Source organism: Manacus vitellinus, unplaced genomic scaffold (genome assembly GCF_001715985.3).
Source record: "Manacus vitellinus isolate BGI_N305 unplaced genomic scaffold, ASM171598v3 scaffold_104_pilon, whole genome shotgun sequence".
In the NCBI taxonomy this organism is placed as follows: domain Eukaryota; kingdom Metazoa; phylum Chordata; class Aves; order Passeriformes; family Pipridae; genus Manacus; species Manacus vitellinus.
In genome coordinates this window covers 199381-221794 of record NW_021938821.1, presented here as the reverse complement: position 1 = coordinate 221794, position 22414 = coordinate 199381, and the positions used below count along the sequence as shown (strand labels likewise).

Here is a 22414-nt window from a genome sequence, read left to right as displayed (position 1 = left end):
GCGCTCACAGCGACTGCAAGACAAGTGAGAAGACAAGACAAGAGGAAGATTAGCGCACGGGTAGCGAGCGGGACAGGAGAGGAGGGCACTGGGGTGGGACGAGGGCCCTGCCTGCATCCATTCTTCAGCCTGGCACCTCATCCCTACTGCAAAGGGGCATTTATCACACAGGGATGGGCCTGGCTGCAGGTGGTGTCCTGGCAGAGGCGCTGCCCTTGTCAGTGTTGCAGAGGTGGACACGAGATCTCAGCTGGACGCTGACCCTGCAATGTCTGGGGAGGATCAGGCTCCACATTTAGCTCCAGGCTTGCCTCGTGGACAACTACAAATCACCTCAACTGGGCACAAGAGCCTCTCCACTCCAAGCAATATTTGGTCCACAGGTTGAGGTTTTGGAACCTAAACAATGTGTTTCTTTACCAAGAAATGCTCCAGCATTAAAGCACGGTTGGTTTCTTACTACCTCAAGTAAATCTGAGTGCCCGTTCCATTTATTTTATTTTGGCATATAAAACTGAGCCCCTGTCAGGAGTATCTACTACCAACAGAACTGTGGCTCATAAGCAAGACCCTCTTTGTTGCCAGTGCAGGGTGACCTGAATTCCAGGAACTTCTCATTATATGCAAAATCAGCACTTTCAAAAAGAGTAGTTAAAAGCACCCTCAGTTCTTCAATTAATGTGCTGCATGTTTTTCTTTAATACCGCTTGCAAACCAAAGTACAAAGCAATTCTTTGAAGATCTAAATGCATCCTTAATTTTATTCATGTGTGTAAAGAGCGTGCACAAGTCCTCACAGGATGGCCAGCTAATTAGGTGTGGATACTCCTGGAATATTTTCAGGTATAGAGAGTTCTGCATTCTTTTCTGAGATGTCATTAATAACTCCACTAAGGAGAATGGTTTGGTTTTGTTGAAATCATGAGGCTACTTGGTTTTGCTGAAATCATGAAGCAAGTCAAGACAGTTAATTCCTTAGTTTTCTTCAAGTACAACTTCTTGGAAACATAGACATGCTTATGAGCACTTACACACTCATAAAGATGCTCTGCCTTATTATTTTACAGAAGTAAAATACGTTTTATAATAATGGCCAGAATTTTTTAAGAGAACAAAAAACCAAGGCTCCAAGACTCGAGAAAGGACATTCTGCTGATTCAGAAAGCTCCCTGTGAAGGTAGATGTGCCTGTGGCCAGGAGCTAGAATTATTCAAAATTCACCATCTTTTATCTTGTGCTTCGGTGGTGCACACTACACACTGACTACAGGTTGAGTTAATGTGCACTAATTGTTCCATCAAACCACCACAAAGGAGAGATAGCAGATGTTATTGCTCTGGAGAACCAGGGTTCATTCTGGGGTCACGCACCGCAAAGGCGAGAAGCAAAGAGCGTTTCAACCCCGGGGCACTCTCCAGCCCTCATTGAAATGCTTCCCTCAGTGGGCAGCAGGAAATCAGATGACAGGGGAATGCAACAACCTGCTGGCACAGAATCACAGACCCACCAACGCTGACATTAGGGAGAAAACTGGGCTCCTGTGCTGTGGCTCAGGCACTCTGGGGAGCTGGACCTGCATGACTCAGACTGCCTGAAAGGGCTCGGGTCTGCCAAGTCAGAAGATAATGGTTTGTTGCTAAAAGAAAAACACCTCTCTGCTGATAGGGAGAATTCAATTGCTCTGAGGCAGATAGATTGCTACAGAGGCTATGAAATCCTTATCATTCAAGGACTTGAAGCAGAAGTTAAATAAACAACTCCCAGAAATATTCCAGGTAGGTCTAAGACTTTTTTGCCATACAGAAGTGGATTCGGTTTACCCATCAAGGTCCTCATTTTGTATGTTTTATGAAAAAAAAGGCTAAATGCAATTTTACAAAGTTTGCAGTTTCAGAGGTATCACAGGTTTTTGGTAAGGATGACAAAAAATTCAAAAGCAGTCTCCTAAGGAATGTCAGATTTCTACTCCAAACTTTTAAAAGAAAAAGAAAAATCACCAAGATGTCTTAAAACACACAAACCAATGTGTTCCTCCCTACCCTTGTTCTTGGAAATGAGTGAGCTGCTTTGGCTGAAACTGGCCAAAACTTGAGCCTGAGTCAGACACCTGGCAGGTAAAATTTCAGCCATTGGTTACGTTTTGGCAGAATTTTAAGGAGTTGCAGACAGGTCCTAGTAATGAGAAGCACCAGGCAACTTTAATAATACACAGACATGCCTAGAATATACAAATATTTCCCAATTTGGCTCAGCCCAGCACACATTTCTGACACGTTGCCATAAACCCTTCTTTATATTTTCTACTATTTTTCTTGGCTTAAATATTACAAATGTTAAGACTTCAGTGCCACATAAAGAGAATTTAATTGTTATGCAATTTGAAAACAAAAACTGTTTGGCAAGGCAGTGCAGCAAGTTAAGTCCTATTGTGAGGAGCAGTAGATCTTAACTATCCTTGGAAAAATACCAAGCCTATAGGCTGATCCATGAAAAAACAAAAAGCAGAATTTAGGTAAAAGAGATAAGGCCTTCAATTAAATCATTACCATCAAGGCTCAGAGCGTGCCAGGCATTTTGCTGTCTCTGGGGAAGGTTACACAGGCTGTTTCCTCCTGGAGCTCAGTGTCTAAACAGCATCCTGAGCTTCCAGCCTGTAGGATGGGACAATCCTGCAATTACCTCTCCTGATGGCCATCACCACTCAACAGCCACCATGCAAAAACCTCTGCCTTGAAGGTATGGGGTAAAGAAGCTTCTGGATCACTGAGGGCTCTTGCCTGTACACAAGGATTTTAAGGAAAAATAAGACTAAGGAAACTTGGATTTACAGGACTGAGACCTACTAAAGAAAATAATGGGGAACAGGGTAAAAAAAAAAATCTCCTGAGGTGCCAACTTGATGAAAGGGAGTAGAGAATATGTTGTCTCTCTTATGATGTGCCAAGCTGGTGAAACTGGAGTGTATTTTGAATAAAAGGGAGAGGGAAATGGTAACTGTACTAGATGTGATGTTATGAGAAACCAACTATTTCGATTTTGGAGTCCTGGCATAAGGGTGAGTGAAAAAGCAATTTAATGTCATTATCATGCAGAAGGTAACAAAGACATGCTAGCTACATATCATATATATAACCATGCTGGTTAGGTATGCTAAAACTAAATAGCCAAGGAGATGTACAACAGTTTGGATGTAAAAAAGGGTGCTAAAGAGCTCTCATGAAACTACTCCCCACTGGGCACCAGGTAACCCAATGCACAAACCCTGATTCCTGCATGTTGGTGTATCCTGGCTAGGTCTGAGGGCACCCACTGCCTGCTGAATGCTCCCACTTCTCCAGGAAAGACAATGGACTCATATTCTCTTTCACTTATGCAAACATGTTTTCAACAATAAATTTAGTAACTGTCTGTAGATGCTGAGAGGGAAAAACCTAATAAATCCAACAAGATAATAACTCAAGAAATTAAAATAATTAGAAGTTCACTGAGCAGCTGCAGGATTCGTGTCTGACTCATGGCCTAATTATAGTCCCAGCACATCAGCAGGATCTCGCCCTCTGAGCAGGTCTGAGTTGGGCAGAGTAAGCCATTACAGAGCCCAGCAACCCAGACACAGAAAAACAACTCAGACATTCTATTGCTTCCCCAAAAGATCTCACACAGATCAAATAGCCATGAAAGCCCAATGGAGATGAGAGAGAAGATGAAATGGAATGTATGTGCACTATGTGTGTTTTATAAACTGAACTCTGCCACTCAGGGATGTCCATAAGAGGAGGAATCTGCTACTTCTGCCTCGTGGCCCACTGCATGTGACTTTTTTTTTTTTTTTTAATTAGGATACAAATGAACCCACAATTTTACAAAATTAGATGCCTCAACCCTGACAGTGTTCAAAGCCAGGCTGGATCAGGCTTTGAGCAACCTGGTCTAGTGGGAGGTGTCAAGGATTTTGAAGCTGGATGTAACCCTCCCAACAGGTTGCCAGCAAGGGAGCCAGGGAGAGAGTATCTGCCTGTGGCTCTGGAGTCCATGACAGTGCAAACCACTGACACATGGCATTTTTTAAGGGGCTGTCTTTTTCTTAGACTGAAACAGGATCACGAGAAGGAGACCAGACCTGTGTGTGCACTGCACAGGGCAGGCCTGCCAACACAACACGTGTCTGCCAGGAACTGTTCTGTGTTCAGTCAGCAGTGGTGGGACACAAAGGAGATCATGGCACCACCAAACTGCCTGCCCTGGACAGAGAAGCTGAAGAAGCTGAAGAAGGTGAAGAGGGCACTTACGTGTCTCCTGACTTGCGGTAATTCTCCGGGCATTCCAGGGACAGGCAGCGGAAGCTGCCCTGGATGTTAAAGCAGGTCTCGTTGAAAGAGCAGTTGTGGCTTTCTGCAACACACTCATCGATGTCTGCGAGGGAAACAGGGCAGGGGTTAGACACAGGCCCTTCCTCTCCTGGCAGGTGCCAGGCAATGACAGTGCCCTGTCAGGTACTACAGAGCGTGGGCTGCACTTAAACACTGCAGCAGGACTGGAAGGGGAGGACAGCAACAACAGAAAAGAAGAAAATTAACCCAACAACCAAGAAGAGCAAAAGGAAGAGCAGCAGTGCCACTAAGTGGACAAGACCTAAACATCTGCTGACGTGTTTACAGCAGGATATTTCCTTTTAACACCTAAACTAACTCATACCACTTCACAGCCTGAATCTTTGTCTTCAGATTTTTTTAAATAATTATTTAATAACATTATAAAAAGTATTCTTTACGGAATTCTGTACTTCACAATGGAAACTTCCTGTATATTTATTATTGAAGACTTGTTTCTTCAGATTTCAGGCTGCCGTTTATTGCTTTACCTGTATTGTTGTAGGAAAGGCATTTTTTTAAACACAAAAACTCTCTAGAACTGCTCAAAGCCCACCGTGCAGCGAGGTGTCCCTGAGCTCACCTTGGCAGTTGCGTGCATTGGGTGCCAGCCTGTAGCCAGAGGAGGGACAAGTGCACTGGAAGCTCCCAGGAATGTTGATGCACCGAAAGGAACAGATGTGCCCTCCGGTGGGCAGAGCACACTCATCGATGTCTGCAAGGAGAAAACACTGATTTCCTGTGTGTTCATGGCACCCAACCGGGTGCACACAGATGGGGCTCCCGCTGAGAGCCTCAAACACAGTGTGATGATTCTGACTGCTGGGCAAAGCAGATCATCAGATAGGTGTGGCTCTAGTCAATAAAGTCTAAATAGCAAAGACTTGCAGGAATAAATGGAGGTCTGGAGAAAATTAAAAGCAGCATGAGGGCCCAAGGGACAAAGTAATGGACAAGAGCAAGCACTTTACAGTGATGTGTATCACTGTGCTTTGCAAAAGGGAGGGAGAGGAATAGTTTCATCCTTGTTATTACAAAAAAAGGAAATCAAAGTTAGGTGTTCTGCCCAAGGTCTCACTGTCCAATAAGTCCTGTAGACCTAAGTCCAAATTCAGGCTCTTGTCCATGAGGTCACACCCCATCCTCCTTGTATTTGAGGAGAACCTACTCACACATTAGTTCAGAGCCACAGAACGAGCCACAAAAAGAGGATATATAAAATACTCCCTAGTAATATTATATATTACCTATGTAACATGTTCATATCCTCACTTGCTGAAGACTAGAAGTCCTGCTAGTTCCTCAGACAAAATAAATTTCTGTCAAGTTACAAAAATATTTCAAGCTCCGATTCATGTAAACATCAAAACACCCCAGAAGCACAGAGATGTCTCTGGACAAGGGCACGGGAGGGAGACCTTCCCTAAATACAGTTCACGAGAAAATACCACAGAGAATCAAACATTAAAATGAAACAATTGCGGGGAGGGGCTCCCGTTTGTGACGGTGGCAGCGAGAAACGCTGCCCGTCCCTCACCTTCGCAGGAGATGCCGTCGATGTCGCTGAGCTGGAAGCCCCGGCGGCAGTAACACTGGTAGGAGCCGTACACGTTGGCACACTCCTGGCTGCAGGGGTTGCTCTCACACTCATTTAAATCTGAAATGCAAAGTTAAGGCACCTGAACCCCGAATTTCTCGCTGTGTTCAGCGCTCCTGACGCTGGACTCAGACAAAACTTCGGAAGGCAATTTTTCTAATGAAATCATAACAGCAAGAGACTGCAGTGGGTTGGTTTGTCACACCATTCCAGTGGCCTTGCAAGCTAAAAATCAAACAGAAACAGCTGAAGAGCAACGAGCTGTTTGTCACACCACACAGCCAGGGCACTGACAGCCGTACCTTCACACGATCTCCCGTCAGCTGAAAGTTTGAATCCCATGGTGCAAGTGCAGTAGTAGGAGCCAGGAGTGTTCTCACACTTGTGAGCACAGAGGCGGCCTGGGTAGCGTCTGCATTCGTTGATATCTGCAATGACAAGCACAGAGAGCTCTGTGGAGCAGCTGCCTTCACTGCAACAGCAGCCTGGGCAAGAAAGCAGCCATAAAAGTTTGGGGTTTATTTTCCAGATTTAAATTCCGCACTAGAGAGGGAAGAAGTCCTCAAAATGCTCACTTAGAAACACCCCAGTGCATAATTGGATTAGATCTATACACAGAAGAGAGCTGCTTTGATCTTCCAGAGGAATGTTTTGCTGTAGGTGCATATAAAAATATCACAGAAAACAATTACACACACTCTCACAATCTTACCTTTTAATGGGATGACAGATAACATGTTGACAATACCCATACAGCTTCCTTTGAAGTATCAGCAAGCCTCTAATATGTTATTAGATTTATCCAAATAACACAGTAGTGAATTTTACATTCTGATGACGAAGGTTATGCAGAGAGCACTAACATTCCTGACACAGGCTCACGTTTGAAGTGCCTTGGCTGCAGGTCTTTAACTCACCAATGCAGGTCCTGCTGATGACATCAAAGGTGTAGCCAGCCTTGCACTCGCAGCGGTAATTGCCCGGGGCATTGATACACACGTGTCCCTCCCCACAGGGCTGGTTGGGGGATGAGCACTCATCCACATCTAAAACAGACAGAGCAGGGACTCAGCATACACTTCTGAGCAGGAGAGTGGAGAGAAGAGCAACGTGTCAACTTGTTTCTGTGTCCCCGAGTACTTATGAAGAGTTTTGAATCAGAGAGTAAGGTTTTATCAGACTCTCAGCTTCTACAAGATCAGAGTCACGAATGCAAACTGTTCATACCAAGGCAGGTTATCTGTCAGGTGTCCTTAACGTTGATGGACTTGGGAGGGAAAAGACCGGGAAGTCAGGCAACCTTTGGAGGCAATCAGGTGTAAAATTGTTTTGTTAAGCACATTCAGTACCCAGGGATCAGATCTTCATCTAGGATAAGATGTCATAGGCCCACAGTCAGTAGGTAGTGCTTTGACAAGCCACTTACAAAAACTGAAAACACACGCAAAAATACATCTCTTTGCAAAAGCCACCTCAGCTGAAAGCCAGTCAAAGACATATATGTCTTTCAACATTATTCAAATGGCTTCTGTGGGGTATGAAGTGGGCCTTGTGTTATCCCTGCCCCTCTGTACTGAGGAGATTTGGGACCACACAGTATTGTTCCAATACACTCATACAGTCACAGACAATGCCCTTTTTGGGGGTGATTATCATTTCTCCTCTCCTCAGAATATAAGGGTTCCATGAGGTATATGAAGGATGGAGAGGATGCTTGTCATCCTTCACTTGTTGGGGCTGCCATGAGGGAAAGAACAGGATCAAGAACTGACTGTGGGAACGAGAGGAGCTTGAGCAAAGTGCAAGAAACTGCTACAGACAAATGACAGATGCAAGTTGTTTTCTTAAAGCTGCTTTTTCCTGCAAACTGTTCCTCACCTACACATCTTGTCCCATCCTCGTTGAGGTGGTACCCTCGGCCACAGCTGGGTGAGATTCTCTGGCAGGTGAAGGAGCCGTCAGTGTTAATACAGATCTGCCCAGCCGGGCACGGCGTGTTGGTGCTCAGGCACTCGTTGATATCTGCAAGAGCACAAGATGCTTTCACTATGTAGCCCTTCAGAGGTTTACATCCCCATGTAACTCTTCAGAGGCAAGATCTGCCCATGGCACAATACAATTATTCAGGCCCTTCAGCTTCACCAATGCAATGCTTCCAGGGCGAAGACTGGGCAGGTGTGAGAGGCACAGACCCCACTGAAAAGCAGTGAAAATAGGGTATAGTACTTGTATTTGTTTCAAAACCTCCCCTAAGCATACAAAGAGCTGACCAACAATTCAGCTCATCAGTTTAACCCATTCTGTTTCAGTCTGTGGGTTCTGATCCCGCTCTCAGCTTCTACACAAAGAGCAGAGTCACAAATCCAACAACAAAATCCCCTCAACACTGCACAGGGCAGCATTTGATTCCCATCGTGTAAAATTCACCTGCGAAATTGTTTTGGTAAATATTTTGAGGGAATGCCTTTTAGGGGCCATAACTGCTACAAATTGCTGTGGCTTTGCTGACATCTGTGACAGCAAGTTAACCCTGAGCTGCCACTGACCCGGGGCTGCCTGTGGCAGGCACGTGTCCTCAAAGGGCTTGCTGTGCACAGGCACTGGCCCCCCCATTTCAAAGGCTGCAATTCTGTTTTCAGTGTCAGATTTCACACCACAGGGTATGATATGGGCAGGACAACGAGGGGCTGACAGGGAGCTCGACTTGGCAGCTGCTGCCGCTCAGCCAGTTCCACAGGTCCGAGACCTGCTGTGCCGATGGGGGAATCCAAAGGTAAGTTGAGACTTGAAAATCCTACTCCAGGGAATAACTGGTAGATTTTTAGGTCACATTAGACAATACCATTTAGAGTCTGCTGGAAACCAGCAATTCTTAAGTATTTATATAAAGGTTATAATTCTGTTTCAGGGAGTTTTGGAAACAAGGCATTAGCCTGACAGATTGTCATCAGTCTTTAAATTAAACTCCTCTCCACGGTGTGTTATAACTGGCCCATCATACACATACACAGTAAGGTTCTTGATAGGCTGCAACAAGGGACAGGTCTGGAAGGACCTACATACCCATAAAACCACACAGAGAAAGGGTGTAACAGAGGAGGTCATAATTAAAGCTTTTTACACTAAGCTTTGGCTAAAACCTTTTGGATAGAGGTAGATAAAATACATCACAAATTTTGTTTCAGATAAAATACCCAAAGTCTTAAGGAAAGTGTTCAAATGCAGCTATGTGCCTTAGGTAACCTAATCTCACTACAAACGGCGATCTGGTATTTGAGTCTTTTATTTCATCTGTACATCTTCCCTGTGAAAAGGAGCAGAAAAACCCCAGAGCAGAGCAAGGCACAGATGAAGAACGGCTCGAGAAGCTCAGAAATCATGCAGTGAAACTCCAGCTTGTCTCCCAGGCAGCACTGGGGTGTCCCCTGAGCCCAGAACAAGCCTTACCGATACAGTTGCCGAGCGCATCTTGTATAAAGCCACTCATGCACTGTAGCTTGGGTCGGCAACGGAAGGATCCTGGAGTATTCTGACAGATAAAATCGGGGGGGCAGTTATGAGTACCAGTCTCACACTCGTCAATATCTGGTACGTCACAAAAAAAAACTGTTAGCAGGGGTGAGGCAAGGGTTCCATCCATCACAGTTCAAACACAAGACACAGTTATAAACACCCGACAGACGAATGCCCAGCGTCCCTTCCTGCAGTGCACTGCAGTGACCAGGAGCAATCTGACCTGCTACCTCAGCCAGGATCTCAGGGAGGGGAACTTCAGGGGTTTTTACTATTTTCCTATTGTTTTTATATCTAGGGGTGTGTCTGTGCATATTATGCTTTACAGGGTTAGTTCTCACAACAGAATGATTCCAAACTCTTGCAGAGCACCTGAAGCATCACGTTCAGCAGTGCTCAGCCTGGATCCAGCCCTGTGCTTAGCTTTGAAGTCGGTAAGATTTAATTATCCAAGTGCAATTTTAATTCTAACCTCAGATCCAATGCAGACATTGTTAATTTCTTTCGTAAGTGAATTAATTTGCCTTCATTCTCAACCATATTAAGGTTTGCAACATCCTTGCATTATTGTGCTTTTAAATGCACATAAACATGGATTATGCTAACTTCAATATTTCATTCCAGTTTAGAATAGACAATAAATATTTGTGAATAAATTATGGTTCAGATGAAGCACATAAAGCAGACGAGGGCTAATAAGGCTTTATTCACAAATGCAGCCCTGTCCACATAAAAGCAACTAAAATTTCATGTTTGCCACCTGGCAGTGGAATGAGATCTCCTAAAGCTATTAAAATACAGAAGCTCTCTGGCCATTGGATGCCTCAGCTTTCCCAGTCATGCAGTTGACACAAGTGTAGATGGAACTGCTTAGCCTAGAGCTTTGTGAGACTTAGTTAATGGATGTGGAGCCCATTTTAAGTTCAGGACGGGTTAATACTGAACTGGGTTCAGCAGAGTTCTACATGCAGCAGATCTCAGTCATGTTGCTTGGCATTTAAACACCGTATGTGAAGATTATTCACTTTCTATTTTTACCCTTATTAACATAACACTAATAATTAACATTATTAACATTATCTTATGCAGATAAGAACTCTCTAAGATTAATGGCATGCATGATTTAGTATCTGTACTCCTTTTTTTCCATCAGAAAAGACTGTCAATACCTGCCAGTAAGCTATTTGTTGGCCTAAATCTGATGTCACTTAAATCAGCAGAAATGTTACTTCGAAGGGATCACAGTTAAACCACAATACTCTGAAAAGCATTGCCTGATGTTCTGCAGGTTTTGCAGTTGGAGTTTGTCCACCAGCTTTTTTATCCAATCTATTTTTCTTTACTGATCAGTTCCTACAGTAAAACCTTACCCAGGACTTTGGTTGAGTTAATTTACTCAGTGGAACGAAATTAGTTTATTTATAAACTGTTCTAAACTCAGCAGGGACAGATTTTCTCACAGTAAAAACCAATTCCACATCAAATGGAGTTTGCTGCTGATTTATCTCTGTAAAGGCAGCGTGTCAGGTGAAGTTATGGACGCAGGTAACAGCATCCTTTGAGCCAGACACACCTGGAAATCGGCCATTTTTTTACTAAAGGAGACTGTTACTCTTGCATTCAAACCTAGCTAGTCAAGAACAGTGCTTTTAGCCCCTTGTTGTCTGGAGGATTCCGGGCTCCCTGCCCAGGACATACCTTTGCAGCGACTGTCATCTGTCAGCTCGTAGCCGGTCCCACAGCTGGTGTCCCGCTGGCAGCGGAAGGATCCCAAGGTGTTGACACAGGTCTGGCCAAGCCCACAGCTGTGTGTCCCAGTGATGCACTCATTAATGTCTGGGGAACGCAAAGGGATTCAAAACAACAAAAGAGAGAGTAAATAAGAAGCATCTCTGGGAAGGGGTGAGGTCAAAGGCAGCACCATCTGGTTGAGCCTAGTGCAGACCATGTCCCAGACATGTCTGAGGTGTCACAGGTGGGCTGTGCATTCATGGGCTGCTGCTGCAGCTGGCAGTGTTTGGTTAATATTGGACTCAACAATCAGATTTTCCACACTGAATGATTCCATGGTTTGGTTATAGTGCCCATATCAATGAGGTAAACTTGCAGAAATCCTTCCCTTGCTCTGCCTGCTACCGACACATGGCTGAGGCACTCCCTGAGCCACAAGTTCCAACTTCCTACTTTACAGCTGCTGATAGACATTTCCTTTGGGCATTTTATATCTTTGAATGCATAAGAAAATTTGACATCCACATGTAGCAAATGTAGAAGTTCTTTCTTTTTATATTTAGCATTATTTCAGTGTTAATCTGACCAATCATCAATATCTATTTTGTATTCTGAAGTTTGTATATGAGCTACTTAGGCTCCATTTTCAGTCAGTGACAGAAAAAGGCACTCCTGATGAATAACATTTTTCCTCCCGGAGCAGCTGTGCAGGACTTATCAATTACTATCTTCTTCTACAGCAGAGAACAGGTATTTTATTTTGGTTTTATCCACAACAATAAATTGAAGATCTGCCTCTTCCCCACTCCAAATCCTCCGCCTTTTCTACTGATTCTTTCTTAACTTCAGCTTCCCACAATTCTCACTTCAACACTCCAAACCACCTTTTTCTGATCTCACCTCTTTCCTCAGCTGGCATAAGCATATTCTGATCTCTTCTGCCTGGGTGTGTTCTGACCTATTCTCGCCCTTTTGAAGCAAGCCTGTTGGTCCCCAAGGCACTGGTTTGATGAGTGTTACCTTCACAGGTGATCCCGTCGGGTTGCAGCTGATAACCCACGAAGCAGGAGCACACGTAACTGGATCCTGTGTCTCTGCACTGCTGAGAGCAGGGCCCACCACCTAATGGGTATTTGAAACAGTCTCAGGTAATGAATAGGCTCTTCAGAGCAGCTGGAACAAACCATTAATTTACAGCATACTTGATGACTTGTTTAGAAAAGCAGTTAACTGAACACACGTATACAAAGGAAGGAAAGGGCTGAGCACTGGAAGCTTTAAAAAAATAATACAAGAAGGGTTATTCTGGCAGACAGAAAGAGAATAAAATAGGAAATTTACACAAAATTTGGCTCATCATTAGGAAAACTTCCTTTTTCTGATCTTGTTTAAAGATAAATTAGTATTAAACATGTTTAATATCCTCAAAATAGAGAAAAGGTTATATATTTCCAGCTATTCCTGGTAAGAGTGTTGATATTCTCAGTACAGAACAAAAAAAACCCCAGAAGCATTTTTCAGAATGGCTAGAGAGGCATTAAATAGGAGGTTTGAGATGGGCACAGTCCATGTGAGCAAATGCAACTATACTACTTTATAAAAAATTTATAAAATAATCTTTGTAAGTGTAACTGTTTCTAATGAGGACAGGGCCATTAATCCACCACAGAAAATAGGCTGTAGGCACAACTCTCCTGATTTGCAATTAGCCATAGCAATCCATCTCTTGCAGGCAGCTGATTAACTGACAAATACAACAACTGCTTACATGGAGAAATAATGCCAGGGAAATATGTAACACATTTTTTTGTGTCATCTCCTGTAATTAGCAGCTGGAGACAAGCAGCAGAGGCAGTGTTGGCTCTGCTTTGCTAATGGAGACATTTGCACTCTCCCCAGAGTGTAACAGCTGTGGAACACGGAGCACAGTAAATCATCTCTCAACTGGAATATCAGTCTATTAAATTGATTTTATCCTAAATACATCACTGAGGTCTGAAATGCTGGCAGAAAATAGTGAATCGCTGCTGCTGTATGTTTATAGACATGTAAATCACGTGTGACAAGCAATAAATCAGAATGCTTAGCAGAACAATATCCCAAATACACATCCTTCCCAGGAGGCAGAATAGCAGGATTAATGAGGACAGTAGCCACTTTTCTTCCTTTCCTTTAGGTGATGCATCTCAAAAGGAAACAAGTTTCATTTAGTATTCAAACACCCTGATCATCCCAGGAGGAGAATAAAAAATGCACATATTTAATGTAGGATCCCATGTCCTGAAGAACCCACAGGACTCCACAGGTTCAAGGGAACCTCTGAGGTATCACCCACTAAAAGTTAAATAAAAGTTAAATGTATAGTCTCAGCTTCAGTTGGGTAAGATGAACTCCACTGCAGGGCTTGTATTTAGGAGCTATTGAGGCATCACATAATGGCCCACTATTTCTTGGAAAGGCTCTTCCTTCTGTTATTTTTACCCCTAACTAGCTTAGGCAAAAGGTTTTGTTTAATCTCTAGATCTAAGCTGGCTTCACTTTTATTGAAGGCAATCACAAGGGAGCTGGCTAAGAGGACTAGGCACCTGACTTACCTCTGCAGCCATCATGCAGATAAGGATCTTCTTGGTCTAATTCCTCCTTTGAAATCTCAACTAAAAAGAGAGGAGATAGGCATTAGAGGAGAAAGCACTTTTCTTCTCAAGATAAAATGCTGTATTCTTGGGATGGGACTCAGACCAGGGTTTTGGATAAACCAGGACAAAATTAAAGAGCATTATTTACATATTTTACAGCTATTTCATACTTAAATTTGACATTCAAATGCACATGGCCATGGGGCATTTTCCATCTGATTGATTCAATGTGAAAGCCATGCTGTGATCACAGATTACATATGGACTGAGATTCTCAAATGCAGGTTCTTAGCATCAGGCTTTGAACCAGAGCTTCACCTCATTTTCATAAGACATGTTGTTGAGGCATGCTTGGCTTCCACCGACTTTACAGTAGCTTGGGGTACTCACAGATTTAAATAACTGAGGTTAATCTGATTTTCATTATTTAGACTTCATTCCAGAAAGAACTCCACACCCACCTTTTGGGCACTGACTTATGGCATTCTTTCAAACATACTTGTGTACCTTAACCTGGAGAGTTTTGCTCCGTGGTGTTTGTGCCACGTGCAGAGTTTGTTCTGTCCACAGGGAGGACATCGAAGGGCTGAACACACCCTCTGCCTGAACCCACTGCTTGCCCAAAGGAAGGTGCTGACATATTTCTCATGTCATCCAGGTACATTGAATATGCAAATTTTTGTCACTAGCAGAGTGGTCTGAGGACAAGGGATCTACCAGCATTCAAGCATTTCTCAGTGGGTAAGATTCCATTAAAAATTAATAGCTTCTACTCAGCTTCCAAGACAAGATCATTAGTTGCCAAAATAAGCTATGTTACATTTAAGTTCTGACACCAGGAACTAAGTGACCACTTGCCAGCTCTTTTAGCCTCTTACTTCCAACAACAGCATTTCAGCTTTCACTACCCAAAATAATGAGCTCCAAAACATGCATCATTAAATTACTCAGATGAGATGTCACGTTAGAGGAATTCCAACAGAAATAATTTAAAGAAATAATTTAATATTCCTTGTACCCTGTATCATTTTGTGCCTCACTCTTTTACAGTCTGCAGTAAAATACCTTGCTGGTTTTTAGGAGCATCATCGCTGATGGACAGATCAATGCCTTCTGGACCTTTCCCACAGCAGGATCTAAAGACAATTCCACACTGGTGTCCCAGCTTCGGGTTGGGGTCACAACTCTGTCCTTGAACTTGGGCAGCCTTTCCCAGCAAACAACAGTAACAGCACGTCTGTTCAAAAAAAATTAACAAAGTCAAATCACAGCCCTGACCAAGGTTAGTGTTACCAGGTCATACAGAGAAGCTATTTTGCTCTGAAAAGCACAGTCAAACATTAATGAGGAGCATCACAGTCCTGCCATGGCTTGCAGCAATAACACATGGCCCTCCTCTTGCAGAGCTGCTGAACTACAGCCCTGGAATATACCACAGGAGTGAGCACAGGACAAGTTAATCCCATGGAGGTCTCCTTGGATTTCCAGTTGAGAAGATACTGCTGATTTATTCTGGTTTGTTCCTTGCTGTTAGAAAGCAGCAAAAGTTATCTGCAACTGGTGTCTGCCAATTGCTGCTGTCATGCGAAAGCAGAATTAAGCTTTTATTATTAATTTTGTTCTTCCAGACTCTGTTTTTCTTGAAGAAAATAACCTGCACCATTAAACAGAGCAGAGGTTTGGTTGGTGGGATGGTTCCTCACCACCCATTTTTATTTTACTTGGTTCTCCAACTACTTCCATCCAGTGGCAGACAGTCCAGTTTTATCACTGTTATGTCTGGGATTATTCCATCTTTTCTGGATGCCTTTAGAAATAAATACTTGATGATCTCTTCCAAGAATTGCAACATTGCTCAATATTTATTCTAACACGTCAAGCAATTCCCCGAGGCATCCTTCTCGAGGTTTATAACATCTGACTACAATTTTGTTAGATTTTCAATTTTCACCACCATAAATTAGAAGACAAAAATGAAAAGTGAGCTGAAGATTCATTATTTGACTTAAGCTCGCATATTTTTGATAACCAGATCTTATTTAAGCTATTGAATACAGCTGATGCCTTGCCAGATTTTGGTATTACATACTTCTGGATATCCTCACTGACTTCTGCTCTTAGGCATATGAATTGACTCAGCCTACTTCTTAGTCTTGTCACACGAGGTTCAAACTGGAGTTACAGGCTTCCTCTGGATTTTTTTTTAAAGAGTGATCATTAATCTTGCCATTCTTGAAGTGTTGAATAGCCTTTATTTCTTTCAGGTTGAGCCACCACTTGAAAGACCTCAGTCTCCAGCTGATGTGAAACTTTGAGCACAGAGCTTGCTAAGTCTTGCAACATCTGCAAGAAACTGTATCTTCAATTAACTAATTGTGTGCCCTGCACCATTTGTTCCAGCCTATATTTATTCTAACAGTGCACCAGGTGCCTTGGTCTAGCAGCTTGATAATGACAATAATTGCCATTGCTGTCCCACAGCCAAAACCATCCAGAGGTGGAAAGCGCCAAATGTTTTCTTAACTGCTGTTTATGGTGACTGGGCTGTTTTCCTATTGCCCCCAGACTCTGGTTTAGTTCAGTTCTGGAGGTGTTTGCAGCCGATTCCCAAAGCCTGCCAGCTGCCTGCCTGCCAGCTGCCTGGAGCATCACCCATCTGCCAGAACCACCACTGCCCCCGTGGATGGGACAGCCTTAAGGTCGAGTTGTTATCACACCCTTCCACTGCCTGCAAGCCTCTGCTTCCAAAGCGGTCCCAATAATAATATCAAACTTTTCCCCCCATCATTAGAAAAACCCCATGCAGCTTCAAAGCCATGCCTTGCTCCTCGTGTCTGGATATACAGCTGTGTCCTGCCTGAAATCCCATTATCCCTTGCCTGCCTTCTCACAGGAAGGAATCAAGATGGAAGGAGTAAAGGAACAAAGTCACATGTGAGAAATCTGAAGATTTATTTTTGGTGTGATTAGGAAGCGCCTGAAATTGCTTTGATTAATAAGGTCTCTTGATAAGTTAAAGTTTTTATTGAACTTTAGTTCTTAATTAGTTAAAGTTCCTTTTACTTAAATAGTTCTTATTATTTCTGTTCCCACATAAGTCAGTAGCTCTGGAAGGGTGAATCCTGTGCTAACGCTGCTTTTGGGATCTGTCCACAAGAGGTCTCTCCCTTGCTGAAATCCAGACATTATAACTGGGAGATGCTATGAAAAACAGACTGGAAAACCACAAATAACTCAGCAGAATTTCTCAGAATTTTTGAAGAGCTGAACAAAAATTAAAAATATGTTCAACAGTCCAAAGCAATAAATTTTTTGTGTTCACCTAATTTATGCAACTGAAGCGTCCTTGACAAAACTTGCAAGATAAAGATGTATGCCAGTCTTTGAAAAGTACTTAAGACAAATTTTGGGGAAAATGTCCAAGCACCTTAAAGATGGTCAAATTTCTAGAAGCTTCACTCCTTTCTGCAGGGCTGTTGGGGTGGAAACTTCCATAAAATCATTTCTACATCTCCTGAAGCAGCAACAAATCTCTAAATCGATCCCTGTCATTTGATGAAGATTTTAAAGATTAATGATTCATTTTGCATCCCTTTTTTTTCCCAGGGCAGGAAAAGCTATGCTTCCAAACAAGCAGAGGAGAAAATCCTGCCCATCATTACCTGTGCCTGCTGCCTTTACTGTAAAAGCTGAGGCAAATGTTTTCAAAATATGGTCTTTTTATCTTCTTTCCAATCCCAAGTCTTGGATTCAAAGGAAAGATTAGCTGCCTCATTTGCTGCAAAGTGCTGCGATTAATCCCACTAATTGAATCACTAAATCGTTCTTTCTGCTTCCTTGAAGGAGACAAAGAAGATCCAAAAGATTTTCTATGCGACCTAAGCTAAATAAAAATGGACCAACTCAGGCAAAATGAGATTCAAGCCCATGAGAGACAGGCTTGGTGTGAATGTAAAAAGCTTGTTTACCACAGCAGGGCACAAGTGCCAGACACTGTGTCTCAAGGTCATCAGATTCAAAATGTGTTTAACAGAAGAAATGATGAATTGTTCACTGATATTAGATCATAAGTTATCTATGTCCATCATGGATTAAAGGGGTTACCTTTAAAGTTACTCCTGCAGCCACCTCAGGGAAGCTGTTAAGTGTGGGATATTCCTGTCAGGGAACGGGAGGGCAGAACGTGGCTCACCAAGGTTCATTAACTCTGAGCATGTTTATCCCAGGAAATTAAACAGGCACAGAACGTGGGCTCAGGGCATTGCCCCGCAGTCATCTGTGCTGTTTAAATATCAGCAAGCTCTAATGGCAACTGCCACCCCCTCAGACAATGCTGAGGCATATTTTGGGGTCAGCACAGCCCAGCACAGCCAGGGTTCCCACCAGCCCTCCTGCACTGTGTGCTGCAGGGAAGACCTGCCATCTTCCATAGGGAAGGGGTTTGTTTTGGCTGAATGAAACATTCAGCATCTTTGAGCAGTAGGAAGAAGTCAAATCAGTCTCATCTATTTTCGACATCACTGAAAGAAACCCATAATAGGACCAGAGCTGTTCAGGACTGGGTCATGGGCAAGGTCCTGATCTCGCTCATGGAACTTCCTTCCAAACACGCTCTGCAGAGAGGTGTAACTATGCTCCCTTCAAGCAATGAGAGACAAAGACAGTATCAAGGGCACAGATTAACTGAAGATGCCAAGGACAGGCATTTTTATTCTGATGTCAAGTGCTGGTATCACAGGGTGCTGGATGTCTCCATCCAGTTGCAAATCAAAGTCATGTTCACTTATGGCACTTACACAAACTGGAATTATAAGTACCCTGAAAGGATTAAGTGCAGTCCTACCCCTTTGGACCACCAGTGTTGAAAACCACTGAGTGTGACCTTGGGCTCTAATGAAAGCTGAAGTCTGAAAGGCGGCTGAGCCTCTCACCCACCCCTCCCTGCAGCACCGACGGCTTCTTTTCATGCGCAAGTAATTTCCCGGCCAATTACCCATTCGAGACTTTCCACCCCTTTGCACTTGTCCCTGTGCCTCTGCTAGAATGCCATGTGACAGCCTGCTTTCCTCAACAGGGAACTGCTCCCCTCAACAGGGAACTGCATCCCAGGGACAGGGCACTGCTCCCCTCAACAGGGCACTGCTCCCCTCAACAGGCACAGAGCGAACAGCCTTAGCAGAGACATGAGGTGCAGGTGGGGAAAAACTGTTCGTGTGCAGCAGAGTCTGCTGACCTTCACCCAGGGAACACCACTTCTGGAGGATGAACAGGAGCAGCTGTGATGTCTCACCTTGAAGCGCTGGGCCTCGCAGGTGGAATTTTCAGCAGCATGTGAGTCGCACTCCTCGCGCACGTTGGCGAATTCCAGGCCGTCGGAGCAGGCCTGCTTCTCCAGCTGGCTGCGGCAGCACTGCTCCTGGCTCATGCTGGGACAGGCGGGAGCAGGGGGAGAGAAATGGCACACAGGGTCAGGAACAGGCAGTGCAGTCTGACAGTGAGCACCTGAACCAGTCGGAGGGAAAGAGGTTCCCGTGGGAGCACAGTTCCATCACCACGATGTCCTCTGGCTCCAGCAGGGACAGCGTGTGGGACGAAGGTCAGAGCATTGCTCTGGGGGACAACTGGAGATGATGGGGAGAAATGAAGATACCAAGGGAAATCCCAGGGAGAAACAGTGTATTGTAAGAAAGGGGCAAAGAAAAACAAGGGAAAGAAGAATATTACAGGGCAGGGAGATGTAGAGAGGAGACAGGATAAAAGTGTACAGGAAACTCAGCTTTGTTAGTTCCACTCCTCATAAAATCATTCCATTTTGTCTCAGTGTCAGTGAATAAACTGGAAACTCCTTTCTGTAGGAAAAAAATCTGCATGAGGAGGCTTTAAACTCCTCCAGTCCTATTGCTACTGCCCCCTGAATGCAGAGCCCAGTGAAGATCTCTCTCCACTCTGATTTTATGGCTAACTCTGCTTTGTTGGGTAGCTTTGTGGGTGAAGCTTGTGGGTGAAGCTTTTCCACTGTCACCTTCTGTTACAGACACTGGGAAACAGAGAAAAAAATAAACAGTAATAAATCAGATTACACATGGAAGGATGTAAACATATCCATGTGTTTTGTGGTAACCCGATTTCTCTGAGAATAACTGTTACCTGAGTTGCTATGGGGAAATTATCCCAAATACAATCCAAGCTTATGGATTCTATTTATAGTACAGCAGGGGCACCTAAAAGGCATGACCTGGTATGTTAGAGCTCTGTAAGAGAAACCCCCTACAAATGTACTATTATATCCATCTTATACATCTTACAGACCAACAACACTGAACACATTCTCTTTGCTAGTAAGAGCATTTACCCTTTTCTTCCCCCTCAACTTTAGTTGTTTGAACTCAGATTATAGGCTCAGATTATGCATCTCTGCAGAGGGGTGATTCCCAATTACTATTTGTTGGATTGCACACAGGTCCCTTCCAACCCAAACCATTCTGTGATTCCACAATTCTGTGATTAGTAATGGTCTGACTGTGCAGTTCTCACTTGGACAAAAACAGCTCTGAGATTTCAATGCATAGGAACAAAACCCAGGATAAATTCATGAACAAATCATTCAAAAATAGACTCTAAAGTCACAGCAAGAAGTTAGGCTCAGGACAGTAACGTTATTTGGCAGGATGTTTGAAGGTTTTGATATTTGATTTAGTTCCAGTTTGGAAGAATATGTAGCTTTTTTGTTGCTGAAATTCCCTCTGAAGCAGAATTTCCATTCCCTGCCCAGCTCTGGGGTGGTCTGACTGTCAGGGCTTTGGAAGCCTCTAAAACCTGAACTTCAGGCCCAAGAGTGTGGGAGCTGAGACTTTCCAGCTCCCTTAGCCCTGCAGGTTCTGCTGAGGAGAGATGTTAGCCCCAGACAAGCAAACAAACAAACAACAGCCTATCGGGAGTTCTGCTGGATTCCCAGGGTGCCTCTCTGTTTTCAAACACAAGCCATCTCTTTGAAATCCCCAACAAATTGGCAATTTCAACCAAAACAAGAAAGTTTCTTACAATGTTTCCCACAGCTGTATTCATAAGTCATGTGGCCCACCCCAACTGTAAATAAGGAATTAAGCATCAATTGAATAATAGATTAAAATACCATTTGTTCCATTCTCAGAACAACAACAATAAAATCACACTTCATTGGACAGTTTACATGATTGGCCTTTAAAAACAGAGAAAGTAGAGCAGCACTTTCCTGTGAATTTGTTTTTTTTTTAATTATTCCTAATATTCAAAAAAGCCAAAGGCTGCTTTTTCCATATCTGCTTGAGTTAAAACAGTGCAACAGAACTTCCCTGAAAATAAACAGGTATTCACAATATGGCTGAAATCTTAAAACACTAAATACTGAATCTCTAGGAGCATGAGGCTTCATAGCTGACACTCACTCGGGATATTTCAGGCAAAATCGTGCTTCTCTGAAAGATGAGTTTTATACCTGGCTCACTAGTGAACAGACATCACTCACACACTTAAAAAAATCCTTATTCTCTGTTTCAGATGTTGATCTAAAATTAGTTATTTTATCTCCAGAAACTTTGATTAAAAATCAAGTTAAGAAATCATGTTTTATATTCTCATTTTACTTTTGGTTAAAATTTAACCAATGTTACTGACTTTCATGGAGTTAATTTCCAGATGAAACTCTACATGCCCATTTACCTCCACAATCTTTTCACTTTTATTATTCTCCTTCCCTGAGGATGCACTCCTAACCATTACAGATTTCATTATCACCTATTTTTTCTTTCATTCTTTTTTTCTGTAAAAGCATTAAAATTTTACTTTGCTCTGAAAACAATGTCTTCCTTGTCAGTCTCATTTCATTGTGCTCTGCCTGCCTCCTACTTACTTCAAGCTATTCATGTGAACACTGGAAGGTCTTGGACAAAATATTAAAATTGAAAAGAGTGATTTTGCAAAAAACAGGCTGGGTCTTCCACCCTTAGATTCCTCAGTCTGCATTCCTGCAACACTAATTATAAATAATGTTATTCCCTGTGTAACTCCAAGACTTTACACAGTGTCAAAGGCATGCAATTCCCATATGGAGATAGGCTGTTTCTGGCACAGGAATCAAGTTCACTTGCTAAGAGCTCTGGGCAGGGGAAACTCTTCAGTTTGAAAGGAAGAAGATTTATGGGGCAGGTTGAGTTCCAGAATGAAATGGCAGCTCTTTCCAGCTGCTTTGAGTTTAACCACGCCACGAGAAAATGAATGAATGGGCAAAGAGCTGCTGCTCTGACAGCCAGGATGTTACTCATTAAAACTCCACACTCGCATTTACTGAGTCATGGAGACACAGGGACAGACACTGTCATTGTCCAGAGTGATAACACCGAGGGATACACTCATATCTGGGGCAAGAAACCGCAGCAGGAGATGGCAGAGTCTTGAACCCAGAGCCTTGTTTCAGCTTGAACACCGGGGTGTAACAGGGACCAGCTGGGTCTCGGAGCTCATGTGCACTTCAGGCAGTCTGGCTCACCTCGTGTAGGACAGGCCAGGGACCATGTCTGCAGTTTGAACTG

At 43.4% G+C, this 22414-nt stretch overlaps 1 protein-coding gene across 1 annotated transcript in view; it reads right to left on the bottom strand.

The window, feature by feature from the left end:
- FBLN1 (fibulin 1) overlaps positions 1-22414 on the bottom strand; it is a 50330-nt gene that overhangs the window by 23177 nt on the left and 4739 nt on the right. Inside the window, exons 3-14 of the mRNA XM_008927395.3 lie at positions 19138-19273; positions 14913-15084; positions 13806-13865; positions 12232-12333; positions 11179-11316; positions 9415-9552; positions 7846-7989; positions 6885-7013; positions 6270-6395; positions 5908-6027; positions 4954-5085; positions 4290-4413 (exon numbers count right to left, since the gene is read on the bottom strand). Of these exons, the coding sequence (XP_008925643.1) occupies positions 4290-4413; positions 4954-5085; positions 5908-6027; positions 6270-6395; positions 6885-7013; positions 7846-7989; positions 9415-9552; positions 11179-11316; positions 12232-12333; positions 13806-13865; positions 14913-15084; positions 19138-19273 (1521 nt within the window). The remainder of the gene's footprint in view (positions 1-4289; positions 4414-4953; positions 5086-5907; positions 6028-6269; positions 6396-6884; positions 7014-7845; positions 7990-9414; positions 9553-11178; positions 11317-12231; positions 12334-13805; positions 13866-14912; positions 15085-19137; positions 19274-22414) is intronic.